The sequence below is a fragment of the Agrilus planipennis genome, unplaced genomic scaffold, assembly GCF_000699045.2.
Source record: "Agrilus planipennis isolate EAB-ADULT unplaced genomic scaffold, Apla_2.0 scaffold104, whole genome shotgun sequence".
NCBI classification, from domain to species: domain Eukaryota; kingdom Metazoa; phylum Arthropoda; class Insecta; order Coleoptera; family Buprestidae; genus Agrilus; species Agrilus planipennis.
Window position 1 is genome coordinate 480,666 of NW_020438892.1, and position 13,709 is coordinate 494,374.

Genomic DNA, 13,709 nt, shown 5'->3' on the forward strand with positions numbered 1-13,709 from the left:
TTCTTCTAATTTTTCGTCTCCTATCTTTATATTCGCTCTTTCCCTACTTTTTCTTCCCTTGCATACCAGTATTTTAGTTTTACTTTTATTTATTTTCATACAGTACTGATCTGTCAGTACCGCTTCCATTTTATTTAAAGCTATCTCAAGCTATACAAGGTAATATGTCCAATAAAAAGCATGACATGATATTAGCCGTGGTTGAAAAAATTATTCCACACATTTCCGTCTGGTTCTTAAGTCGCCACTGCTGTATACAGTTCAATACGTACATACAGATACGGGAAAAATATCACCAAGCATAATAGTACATGCATATATTTCTTTGCCAGTATTTTTTCTTTTTTACATTATTATTTACAATAGAATATCCCTACGTTTGGTTCACAATTCGCCATTAGTGTATATTATGTCGTATTCTTTTAAAAAACTCCCGCTTACATCAGGTCAATAGTAGCAGTCATTTGTTACTTGTTCTAGTAACCCCGGTAAGAATCTCGCAATTTATTATTTATGGAAGACAACGAAACTTCGTACACATACCTACATAAGGTATTAGCAACACTAGCGTCGATACATGGGTAAGTACATTCATAAGCCCGTCTTTCTTCTCGGGTTTTCCCTAAGGAATATGTTATAATACTAGTAGGGTTGGTTGTTAGTTCAATATTGACTTTTAGTGAAGTATTTATCCCGGATGATATTTAGAAACGTCCTAAAATGCACTTAAGACTTGTAAAATAACTTTTTTTTAATTATGCTAAGCTTTCATATTAAATATCATTTTTAATAAATAAAATACAACATTCGTAATATTTAAGTGCATGAAGGCAAAAATATGAATAATTTTTATGCTTGGTTTAAAATTTGCCTATCTGTATATAGAATAAAAAATAAAAAACACATATACAGGTAAGGTAAATTTAAGTTGCATTTATTGTATTTACATGAAGTACATTATTTTTTATATGAAAAGATGTCTGAAGATATTTGTACGAATTTACCTAAACAATGTCACATTTTTCAAAAGATGATACCGCCGTTTGAGTAAATCCCTGTGTTTGGTTCGGAAGTCGCCACTAGTGTATAATATTCTACATGCATTGTATATTCTGAAGAAGAATAAAAAATTGAACAGTAAGGACTCAGTCTAGCGAAAGTCATCAAAAAGGACGACTTGGATTTGTAAATTTTGTTCACTCGGTTACTTACAGGAGTGTATCGCCCTGTCTTGATATTTCACGCTACATTATCTACAGTTCTCCTTCCGGAATTATTTCAGCTTGAGGAGTACATGAAAATCAACTCTAAGATGTTACGATAAGGGACCTTTTACCCATGTCGTTAGAATAACAATTTCAAAATGGTTCTTTTTCATATTTTTATTAAGATTAGGTTTTACATCTTCTTAAAGTGAAACTAAGACTTATACTCTGCTGAAAAATGGTGGCTCGCTGCGAACACATATTGTTTATATGGTTGCAAACACGTATATATTCTGGGAGCTTAATCAATGCGAACCAATGGTGTAAAATAAATAACATTTGGTGTATTTTATAAAAACATTTTTGGTGGAAGTGCCAGTCATGACCGTACATCAAAGCTTAATTAATATGCTAATTAAATAATTGATTAAGTAATGTAAAAGGCGTTAAATTCATATTCCCCTGCTTCAACCCCTCTCTCGTTCTAATTTTGATTTTGTCTAGATATTTTTGTACGGATTTCTCCGTACCGATTTATGTTCATAATTATATTTAAAGGTGAAGGGTATGTAACAGGCATATGAAGTTAGGGACGCAAACATATTGACCCGGTAAACGACCCCCGGTGACCTAGTATCAACCCTGCCGTTTTCTGTGCTAACACAACAAACGCTATTTAATGTTTTATTCATTTGTGGTCGGTGGTGAGATAATTTTTTTCGAATTATTGCCGAATCGATTGTACATTTTCAATCACGTACGGTTCATTAATAAATAATTAGACACATACGTGAACAACTAGGGTAACTATGTGCATGGAAAAGTTGGGTTTCGTGATCGAGAACCAACCACGCCCTAGAAACGGTAAAAACGAAAAAAAATTTAAGCTTTCCAAATTAATAAATATTACGTTAAGTAACGGAACTTTTGAATTATAAAAAGACATTCGTGAAAAGCTCGGTAATTTTAAATTGGAGAATGAAAATCAGTTTAATTAATAAATAGTCAATTATAAAGCTAAAAATTTAACAATATTTTGAAATTTTTATAGTTTAATAAATAATTTATCACTTCTGGTAACTGACATTGTATGTGAAAAGGAGACGGTTCGGGGAAGTTGGAAGGGTTGACATGTGGTGTTGTAGGGGGATGTTAAAATTATCGTGGATAGTAAAGAAGGTATTGGAAAGATTAGGAGAAAGATACAGAGGGAATTATGGTAATCGATAAGAAATAAACGAAATTGGCAGGACACCTGTGGCATGATGGTTTAGTTAGAGACCTAGTAGAGGTAGATACAGGAGTTTAGAGGGGCAAATGTAAATCTACTGTTGGCAATAATTGCAGTTTACTCTGGAAACGAATTGATTCACTTAGGCTAGAAAGAAGTGAAGATTCTTGTATTCCTTATACCTTATACATATTTATTATCTCGATGCATAGGCTTAGCAACGCCCCCTTAAGTGTGGGGGGGGGGTAATTATCAACTCTGCCTAACATTAGCCACTTATGTATAATATAAGGGATAACTTTGACTTATCTTGTTATTTGTACTTGAGTAATTGATATTCTAGAGTGGGCCTGGAGGATTATTATAGTGTGTGCCAGAAGGATTCTAGGGTGATCTGGTCAACTTGCCCCCCCCCCCTTTGTTACTCCAATGACTTAATGATCGCCTACGTATTGTTAATTACACCCAAGTAAACAACAGACTTACGAAAACATATCACTTGCATTTTCCGATGAAAATATTGAAAATTTCTACATGTGACTTACCTTCGTATATTATTTTCGTGACCAAAACGTCGGTTTTAAACTTCCGGTGCCCTATAGCCACGTTAAGATGGGTGCCACCGGCGAAGACTTCAGAAACGTGCAGGAAGCACTTCTTAGGGTCTGGTAAAATCCCCCTGGCATTCTCGTTAAAAAGATTACCTCCCTGATCCTTAGGCGTCAGATTGGACACGTGTTTCAGACCCGTCGATGATAAATCTTCAGTAGCGTTTAATAAATCGACACTTGCAGTCAAAAAATAAAACAGCAAAGCCGCCACCAGCTCGAGAATTGTCATTTTTCTTTCTTTTTCCCTTTCGAAAAATGATGCAACAAATATATTACAATAGTTAGTCTCTATCACATTTTTTCTTATCGTCTTATTACACTGTTTTTATCGCTTTATTTACGTCATTTTTGTGATGGGGTGGTTAGTTAGTTAGTTAGTACATGATTGATTGTTTTCAAACTTGCTTAATGACAACGCTAAAGTTGAATCCATAAAATATTTTACGTGGACGACGGGATGAAATTGTTAACTCTTTATTGAGGAATAAACGAAGAATTTCCTTCCAATCGATGGAGGAGAAGTTCTGGCATGGAAAATGCAAATGTACGATCGCGTGATGATTGATAATAATCAAGCATTTTTGTTTTCGCTAGCAATCAATTTATCATTTAGCACATCAAAATTTCGAAACAAATAATCACATTTTTAACAACGAACAATAACAATAATAGTGGTTGCGGCAGAAGCGGTAGTATGGGTAGCAACGAGAACGGTAATAATAATTAATAATTATTATTACGTGTAATTAGTAGCTACAATGACATTTTTTTACGCGAAATTTCGCGAACGGGCTTACACGGTCGGCACACAACACACGTGTGATAAGCGTCAAGCTGGTGATTCAAACTGGCGGTGATATCGTGGGGCTTCGTATACCGCGCATTCTGGAAAGCGTCCCGACGCCTGGCGTCGGCGTAAACTTCGACGTCGAAAAGCATACACATTTGTCGAATCGATAGTTAATATAAAAGGCAATATCTAGAAGGTGTGTTGTTGTTTTCGTTAACTTTTGTTATTATAAGTTACTGTGTAAATAAACCAACAATCCCTATCTCAGAGGGATAGGGATCAATTATAACTACCCTGCTGTAAAACTTTATTTAATGAATTTGAACGTCTAGATAAAACGTTACTATAGGTGATTTAATTGTTTTTGAAAATTTAAATGTTTTGTCAGTTTAACATTAAATTCAAACTACTTTTTATATTTTACACGTTTATTATCTCTCATACAATTTTTAGATCCTTCTTTGCTCCTACATTTCTCACAATACAAATATTTGCCGGGTGTATAGGCAAACCATTTTACATCTTATTTTGATGTCATTCAAAATTTATAGTATAAGTTGTAAAACATTATACATTGGGGGATGTCCATGAATTACGCGAAGTGTTTTTCTTTTAATTTGGACCCCCTTCTCGTTGGTGAAATTTGGTAAGGTTTGATGGATTTCCTTCCCATCACTTTATATATATATATATATATATATAATGTACATTCTTTGAATTAAAAAGTTGACATGAAATTTTCAATGAGCCCCCGTGCCCTTTAATTGAAATTTTGCTGGACTCCTCTCTCCCATTATAAGCCTCCTATTAATCTGGTAATATTATACGATATCCCCACAATCGATTGAATTGATAATTTATTTTGGATATTACAAGTGTAAAAGGGATCATTAGTATATCTTAACGGTTATAGGGATCTCAAAGGGGGGCTAACTACTTTTAAAAGGACTTTCTGAGACTTGTTTAAAGTACGTACAAACGTCTCTAACCGTTGAGGTGTGTATTAAATTTTTAACATAAACTGCGCTGTATTTAGAACGTCCTAAATTATTTATGACGTTTTTGTTCTACCCTAGGTATGTATGTATATGTAGTAACGGTTTTAACGTTATTATTTGCTTCTGGATTTATCCCTTTAGGTTCACCTTTGAAAGGTTAATATATTCGGTGTTTCATAAGTATGTAAAAAAAATGTTTACGTTTCTGCATAAATAACTTTTTTTTAATGTGCATACAATATAACAAAAATTTCGGGGTTAAGTCTTTTCGAAGGGAGTAATTTCGGTAAGAGCTTCAGTACTTGAAAATTGTAAAATAAAAAATTAAAAGACACTAGTAATGCTGCCACAAAAGACCGTTAAGAGGAAAAAAGGGAATAACTTGGAGTAAAAAATCACTTATACTAAAAGCATGCTTGGCTACTATAGAAACGTCTTGGAATCGAAACAAATTCTATATGTGGGGGCGGTACAGTACTAACAATAAAAAAACGGACTCTTGGGGTTTTGTACCAACTAAATCACCATTTCGAAAACCACAATCTTGAAACACAAATAGGAACAAAAATTAACGGGCTTTAAATGTTACTTTCTACAAAAAATGCGTTCCAAGATATACACAAATCCCGCACCACTTGTAAAACTAGGATTAGCAAACTGGTTATTTACTAAATGAAAAACCCTCGATAAAAATATTCGTTTATTTTATTCAGGACGCAAAAAACACAATAGATAGAAACATCTCTCTCAAAAACAACAATCAATCGATTAATAACAATTCCTTCTCATTAATTGCAAATTCAATAGCACACACTTAATAATAATAATAATAAAAACTCTGGACAGCACTAAAAATTGCAATTCGATTAATAATAAAACTTCTGTTGCTGATGGCATGTAAATTGACATAAAATGTACACAAATTTACAATTCTTTACAATAATTAAAGTTTACTTCGGACTTCATTCGTCATCTTTTAATTAGCTAATTAAGAATTATAAGTAGGTACTTTTTAACTTATTTAAACTAAAAAAGAGAAGATAAAAACACCTCATGAGATGAACATCAACTGGGAATGGAGAATATACTCTATATATCATATACATCATAATAATGGATTATTAAAATAAAATTATCGTAATATACATATTGTATTTAAAAGAATCTCCACTATTTTAATATTTGATAATTAGCGGAGTGCCTGACATCCCTGTCTTTGTCCGCCTGCAATCTTCTCAACACCGTTTGAAGACTGTCATAATGTTGACTGCTAGGGTCCATAAAACATTCTGCAACAAACCCAAAAAATTACACGACTACTCACTCCCTAAAATATTAATCTTACTCACCTTGAGTAACAACGTGCTTAGAAATCGTTCTCGCCACTACAATCCTGACGTTGGCCACCGGGTCCCAACTGAGATCTAGGAGATGGGGCATAGCTTCCGACGAGAACTGTTCCAGAGACACCGCCCTAGAGGATAACAATTCGGCACACAAGAGGGCGAACGACTGTCTGCGCTTCCATTTTTTCGAGTGTGCGAATTTTTCTGCCAACTTAACCAACAGCCACGGGGTAATCGACCTGTCGGCAGAAACGTGTCGCAGAAGTTCCGCTACTAGAAGCAGAGCCACCTCGCGGACAGCTGCCACTTTATCACAGAGCAGCTCTTGAGCTAACGGAGCGATGTATTTGGTGGCGTCTATTGGACGAAACAAAGGAGTGGCTAGCAGCAGCTGTTCAGCAAGCTCTTTACGAAAACGCCAATTCGTTTCATTATCTGTCTGAAGGAACTCCGACAAACGTGGAAGGTAAAGGACTCTACGACGAGGACTTATCAACTGAAAAACAACAAAAAAAAATACCAATCGTATTACGATCGATTCGAGATGTAATTTACCTTCAGAAAGTGGGCAAGGTGCCTAAGTATCCCTATCCTAACTTCATCGAGGTCCTTGATAAAGGCGTCAAAGATTGGCGCAAGACTATCAGTAGCGATTTCCGGGCCTAAAATAATCGCCAATTCGTGGAGACTACTGGCAACTGTTCGCCTCACTTTGTACTGCATATCATCGGCCAAAAGCTCAACAGTATTCGCAATCAAATGCCAATTCTTCTTGCCCAGCGTGAGTGCAACTGCAGGTAAAGAGTACGCACAGTGATAGGCTAATTCGCTGTCTATAGACTCGGCCAGATTGGAATCAGTCATTGATACGTAGAAGTCCACAAGGAACTTTGGAACCACGTCCAAACTGTTATCGTCAAACGCTACAAGAAACGGGAGATACTGTTAAAGAAAATTTTAGCATTTGCAGAACCGAATGAAAAATAATAAGAGGATAAAGATGTAGAAGTTTCTGATGCTCATAATCTGCCTTATATTTGTCATCATGGGCCATCGAAAGTTTGTAAAAGATAGTAATCATAGCGAGAGATAGAAATGAAAAAAAAAAAAGAAAGAACTATTAATATAAACAAACTTACCTTTAATACTATGCACCAGTGCCAATCCTCGCGGTAGAACCGGTGTTGTTTCATCTAAAGCACTATTGACTTTAATCTAAAAGAATACAACTATATTTAGAGGTCAAAAATTACCAATTAAAAACACTAATTAAGAAGTAACAAAACTGAACAACCTAGGTACACATCTTTATCAGATAATTAAAAGTAATCAACAAAGTCTTTCTGAAGACCATCGTGAAATGAATCATCACTTAAATAGTCAGGAGTTCATGCAAAAGATATTATAAATGAATTTTTGTAAAGCATCGACTTACCTCACTCGATGACGTTTCTAATACAGAAAAGGACTTATCTAAAAATAAAGAAGAGGTAAATTATTCATTAATTACTTATTAACATGTGAAATACTACCGAACATATTATCACCTGAAGACTGAACACTTGCGTTTGGGGTTTCCTTGGTTTCCTATTAAAACAAGATGAAATATAAGTTCCACTTTTGTCAAAACAAATAACTCTCCAATAAAATATTACTAATTTCTCAGATTGACGTTAATTTATCTACAAATATGTATCAGAAGACCGTCGTCAAAATCATCATGGAATTAAGAATTTATGTACTGAGTTGAAATTATTGAATAATGAGTCAACACTTACATTATTTACTGATACAATACCATCCACAATTGCAGGATCAACTGGTAAGTCGGGCTTGATGTACCAATAATTATAACAATTGAACTCTTTAAGATGATCTTCCTCTTCCCCTGATGAACCATTACTATTACTACTAATAGCACCCTTATTATTTTTACTAGTATCCAAAAAATTCGTTGTTTTGTTTTCTAATGCAGCAGTCTTATTCTCCAGATAAAAACTACTACCCCTACTGTGACAATTAATAGCATCTTTCTCTATTGTTAGAGTTGCATCATCTAAAGCACTGCTATCATTGCTGCTGCTGCTGTTTGCATTTAAAATCTTCTGATTAGTACTAGTGAAAATGGCAGTGTTTACTGGCGTTGTTTTTACACTAATTGAGGCTAGTTTTTCCGTAAAATCACTACTGCTGTCGTCATTTATTTCATCTTCAACTTTCTTAGGTGATTCTGAAGTAAACCCGGTAGAGTCTTTTCGAAATATCAAAACGGCATTTTTGACCGTTTCAACCAATTCCGTGATGTCTTCTTGGTCATTGGCATCGCCACTACTGGAAATAAATTCTTCATCTATGCCTTTACCAGTGGACTTTGAAGTATAACTGTCGTTGTTATCAGTATTTGAATCTGTTGCTTTGACATTCGTTGCCTTTGTTTCACCGCCGCCTTCAGAGGATGACATTAAACTTGAAGAAGCCAAAGGATTATGTGTAATCTCAAGGTCTGAAAGATCCAATGATTGGAAACTGAGATTGAGATCGTTTGACAACATATCAGAAGTCTGTTTGTCATATGAGGGTGACCTAATGAAGAAAGGAGTATGTTAGAAAATATTAACTTGGATGTAAAAAGGACTTTTTACTTACTCAAAATCGACTCCGTTAACATAAACAGCAGCATCTTCTTGATGAGAGGTGTTGACTGCTAGCTGACCCGACTGATCGAAGATGAGACCATCAGCAAAGGTAGAAATGAAAGGCCCGAGGGCCTGGAACGCCGCCAAGCACACCCATCGACTTTCGTCCAAAAGTAATTTGACGAAGACAGGAGCAAGGACGGAACGTCGTGTTTCCGGAGTGCACGCGCAAGACACCGACATAATCACTTCTGCACACGCCTTACGCACACCCCAAATCTCATCGGAACACATGGTGATGAAACAGGGTAGCTGTATTAAAAAAAAATTGTAGTTACTTAATTCTTCTGGTGCACATTGTACATGCGCTCTGACGAAACTACCGATAAATCAAATGACAAGCAAGTGTGATAACACTGAAACGAAAACAAAACACGTCGTAGTCCGCCGACCGACCGAGAAAGCCATGAATGAAACTTTTTAATCGCTATTTACGCAAACACCGACCTATTTCACAACATATCTTTGTACAGATGACGAGGCGCGTTTGTGTCAACAATAAACAACGTTTTCATTAAAAACGATTCAATTTTTTTATCTAAAAACTCCAAAAACAAAGTACGTATATAGAACGACTGTTACGTACAGAGAGATCGAAAAATTTTTAAAGCACAAAAACAATCCACAACAACGAAAATAATCGGTTATATTTACCAGTTTGTTATTGAACGCAGTCTGACTGACAACGGCACAGAAGTCTCCAAAATGAGACGCGCAAACTTTGCGTACGCAGAACATCGAATTTGAGCAGAGCTGCGTAAATCTGTCGAGAAAAACGCGTTCGGTTATCTCGCGGCCCAAATACGTAGTCATTTTGCTCATCAGCTGTAACAAAAGAGAAAAATGGAAAAATAGAAGATGAGTAACGATCAGGCCTATAGAATAGTGGAGGATGCATTTCGTTTTAATTAATACCACAAATGCAGAGACGAAAAAGCATCGCTATCGTAAAGTACAGGGGGCGATAAAAGAAAAATATTTAATACAAATTAACATTATCAACTTTTATATAAATAAAATACTTCGCTTAGGTCAATATTTATTAAGTAACGTAGCAAGTCTTTTTAACTTATTAACAGTGACAAGAAAGTTAGCATAATTATCAACACAAACACATCGTTGGCATTACGCATTAGTACCGTTAGCAACGCCCCCTCCTCCTTATAGCGAACTTTTTCTCTCCAATAAAAGTGTGCCAATCGCTGCAAACTCTAACTAACGTTTAAATACAAGACTAGGCGAGAATACATATTATGCATATAGACACGGTAATTTGTCGTTGGATTATTATAATTATCTACAATAATTACACAGCCAGCGCATACCAGCAACCACACTCGTACAACTACGTACGAGATGGATTTGCAAAAATTCCATCATACCGGCCCCTCTTGTATAATTTACTCGTGCATTTACAAATCAATCTAACAAAACAACAGTAACACAAATACCAAACAGGATCGATTTCTGTCGACCGTGAAAGCAATTTTCAATAATAATAATAATAATAATAACAACAAATGCTGCATTGGGTGACCAAAACTAATAATAATCGTCCTGTATTGTAATAAAACGCCAGAAAATGCCTTCTTGCAAATCCATTTACCACTTATAAAAACGCTTCATACATCCTATCAGCTACCGCCATCTACCACATTTCTTACCTTATTATTATTATTAGAAGTCGCTACAAGCACTTATAAATTAAGATAAAAAATTGTTGGTTGAATGTAAAAATTGACTGCGCACTTTTGCGCTCATCAAAGCTGGCTGTGATATGAATAAAACAGAAACATTTCACATCTAGCTGATGAGCGTAACCATACGCACAAAATAATGGTCCAACAAACGTGCGATTCATCTGAAAACACCCAGTATAAGTCATTATGATTTTCTAATTATTGTGTAAAACGATTTACAAAGAAACCATTAGAATAAATAAAGTGCTTTTTTATCGACGATCACCACTACTTCGAGGACTCACAATGTTTACAAATGGCATGTGCAATTAAGACATTTTTTTGGTCGACTTGCATTCCACAGACGTTTCAAATTACAATCAGTGTGTTGGTAGATTATATCGAATTATATTACAAAACTGTCTAACTTAAGTATTTAAAGCGTCAAGTTGGAAAAGTTACATTAATGCATATAAAGAAAATTACAATTATAATTGAATGAGAATAAAAATGCGGAGCTATATGAAGCCGTAGCGCTCATCAAAGCTGGCTGTGATATGAATAAACGAGACATTTCACATCCAGCTGATGAGCAACACAACATCCATCTGTCCCATAGATAACGACGACGATTCCCTTTTTTTTGCGACTTCTTCTTCTGGGTTTCGTGGTAAAGATAACAACCCAACTCGTCAAAATGGCTGTGATACCTTGGTAGAAAGACAAGACTTCACAACCAAATTGACTGTTGGGACATTACCATTATAAATATGAATTCCATATGCAAATATCTTCCAAAAAAAACAATTGAATTCTTCAACGATAGTAGTTAAAAACCCCGCCCATCGATTGACGATCTGCAGTGACCAAGCTCATCAAAGTGGCTGTGATATCTTGCTCAAAAAAAAGAATTCACAACCAGATTGATGCGTTGGGCGCTCACAATATTGTTTACCATCATACCGTATTCAATTGTTTTGGTATCGACGACTCTCGCTTTTCTTCTTTCTTGATAGCAAACACGACGTTTCGGAACAAGACTGTGCTCATCAAAGCTGGCTGTGATAGACATTATACTCTAAAACAAGCCAGCAATGACAAGTACAGGCAAGCCAATGGATCCTATATTATGGGGAAAAAGCATTTTAAAATTAACTGTAAAAGAAACTATTACTACAACACTTACAATACTTTACAAACATATTAACAATCGTTATTAATTACCTTTGTTTCATAATTACAGCTAGTGGTATAAAAATGACAATGAAGTTCAGCAAAAATGTTACATCAATAAATGCATATTAAAATGCCATTAAAAAATATTATACAAATTACAAATGTTTAAATTAAACAAAAAAAAAACACTCACAATTGAGTGGCTCAAGATCTTATCAAGTCGATGAACTTGACAACAGATCTAATTTGATTACACACAAACAAAAATTACCATAACAAGTAAACAAATCATGTTCTGCAAGACTTTAAAACGTGACAAAAAATATACAACAAAAAAATAAATGGAAACACAAAGCTCTTCATATCCAACACAAAAATCACCCATTTCAACAAGGTTTCATGGTGCTCAAAACAGCTGCTTCATGAAAGACAAGGTAGTGAGACAAGTAAAATTAACATCTCACTACCCATGTCTTTCACAGAGAAACTGTAACCTGAAAAGGATCAGTCAAACATACACACATACATAAAAACAATATAAAAAATTAGTTTTGTTTTTGCACCTACCGTAACAGCACCTGTGTAATTCATAAGATTTTCTGTCTGAGAAAGGGCCAGGACAGTGGGGCATATTTGTATCTCAGCCTGCACCTTGCTAATCAGTCCCTGTTCCAGAAGAACAAATAATGCAGTATGTGTGGCATTCCTGACCGGATTTTCGGCGGTACTCAAATTGTGAACGATCAAGGGCAAAATGTAATTCGACACGACGGTCGCGAGACAGGGCACCTGGGCCGCGCATAAAGACGCCGTTGTCGCCACGTTCGGAATCTGCTTGATAAGTTCCGTTCTGGCCAAAACATCTGAAACAAAACGAAGTAGATAAGAACTTGAAGATGATAAAAAATTATTCGTAAGTCATCATTGTCGTACGATCAGTCAAATTATACAGGCGCGTCTTTCACATGTGCGACGCTCAGGCTATTGACTGGGAAAGAGGCACCTTGGAGGTTATTAATCGCGTTTCCGAGAAATAACGCACGCGACGCTGTTTCAGAAACGGCGCCAACACAATTTCGCGGCGTTTTCACGAGAACCGAGGGTTGCTTCGCAAACATCACCGTTCACAACAAACCCCGTTTCGAAAAGCGAGCCGAAGCGAGCGAGAAGCACGCGGCGTGTGTTCGCCTCTCTCCTCCATTTTGATTTGCGCCCAAACGAGGAAGGCAGGTTATAAACGTGTGAGAAATGCGTGAAAAATACGCCGTTTCGCGAACGAAAAATAGGATAAAAGAAACCGCGAACACTTACCTCATAAAGGGCGTGTGGTGTGGACGGCGGGCGTGTGTTTTTTCCATCGGTTCCGGTGCAAAAAGCTCCGGAGAACGCGGCGTGCACAAAAACAGCCACAGCGTCGTCCATGCCAAACTACCGTAGTTCGTGTTAGCGGCGCTGAGTAGCGCTGGTGCGCCGGGATCGTTGGCCGCCCGTCGCCCGTTGTTGTAGTACTCCGATTCATTGAGTGCTAGCACACAACGCACACACGGATGCTAACACGCTTACACAGCACCGCCCAACGACGTTTAAGGTTTTACCGTTGCGCCACGTTGCCAAATTTACTTTTTATTTATCACACCACAACCATTTGACCCATAAGATAAAATTCATTCATAACTAACTGTAATTCGAAAATAACACTACAAGACAATTATGTTTTTCAATGTACTTACAAATTTTATTATTTCGAACTTATCTCAAAAAAAAAACATTGAAAATCTTAATCGTTTTCAATGGTTTAATTAAATATTTAAATTTTTTCATTTAGGCACATAGGTACATTTGTAAAAATAATTAATTTTTACCTTTTCTAAATTAATTTTACCTTAATACGTACCTACAGCTTTTAAACAATTTAAATATTTATTGATTTTCTAAATTTTAAAAGGTGTCAATAGAATTATAAAATCATGTACTCAA

At 35.9% G+C, this 13,709-nt stretch overlaps 2 protein-coding genes and 1 non-coding gene across 8 annotated transcripts in view; all 3 read right to left on the minus strand.

The window, feature by feature from the left end:
* Positions 1-3,276, minus strand: part of LOC108737069 — a 34,934-nt gene extending 31,658 nt beyond the window's left edge. The window contains exon 1 of the mRNA XM_025973040.1: positions 2,982-3,276. Within this exon, the coding sequence (XP_025828825.1) occupies positions 2,982-3,276 (295 nt within the window). The remainder of the gene's footprint in view (positions 1-2,981) is intronic.
* A 2,244-nt stretch (positions 3,277-5,520) lies between these two features.
* Positions 5,521-13,709, minus strand: part of LOC108737169 (serine/threonine-protein phosphatase 4 regulatory subunit 1) — a 37,377-nt gene continuing 29,188 nt past the window's right edge. For 4 of the 6 annotated variants that reach the window (XM_018469873.1, XM_018469870.1, XM_018469869.1 and 1 more), the window contains 10 exons: positions 12,300-12,595; positions 9,532-9,702; positions 8,828-9,129; positions 7,960-8,764; positions 7,714-7,768; positions 7,617-7,654; positions 7,321-7,396; positions 6,737-7,104; positions 6,185-6,677; positions 5,521-6,124 (listed from right to left, as the gene is read on the minus strand). In XM_018469873.1, the coding sequence (XP_018325375.1) occupies positions 6,006-6,124; positions 6,185-6,677; positions 6,737-7,104; positions 7,321-7,396; positions 7,617-7,654; positions 7,714-7,768; positions 7,960-8,764; positions 8,828-9,129; positions 9,532-9,702; positions 12,300-12,595 (2,723 nt within the window). In that variant the 3' untranslated portion in view covers positions 5,521-6,005. Of the gene's footprint in view, positions 6,125-6,184; positions 6,678-6,736; positions 7,105-7,320; positions 7,397-7,616; positions 7,655-7,713; positions 7,769-7,959; positions 8,765-8,827; positions 9,130-9,531; positions 9,703-12,299; positions 12,596-13,043; positions 13,235-13,709 lie in introns of those variants that run through there. The other 2 variants (XM_018469875.2, XM_018469872.1) reach the window with 2 other exon arrangements.
* On the minus strand, positions 7,840-7,908 carry LOC112904016. The gene has a single exon (XR_003230837.1). It is a non-coding gene; the product is annotated as a small nucleolar RNA sn3071 (small nucleolar RNA).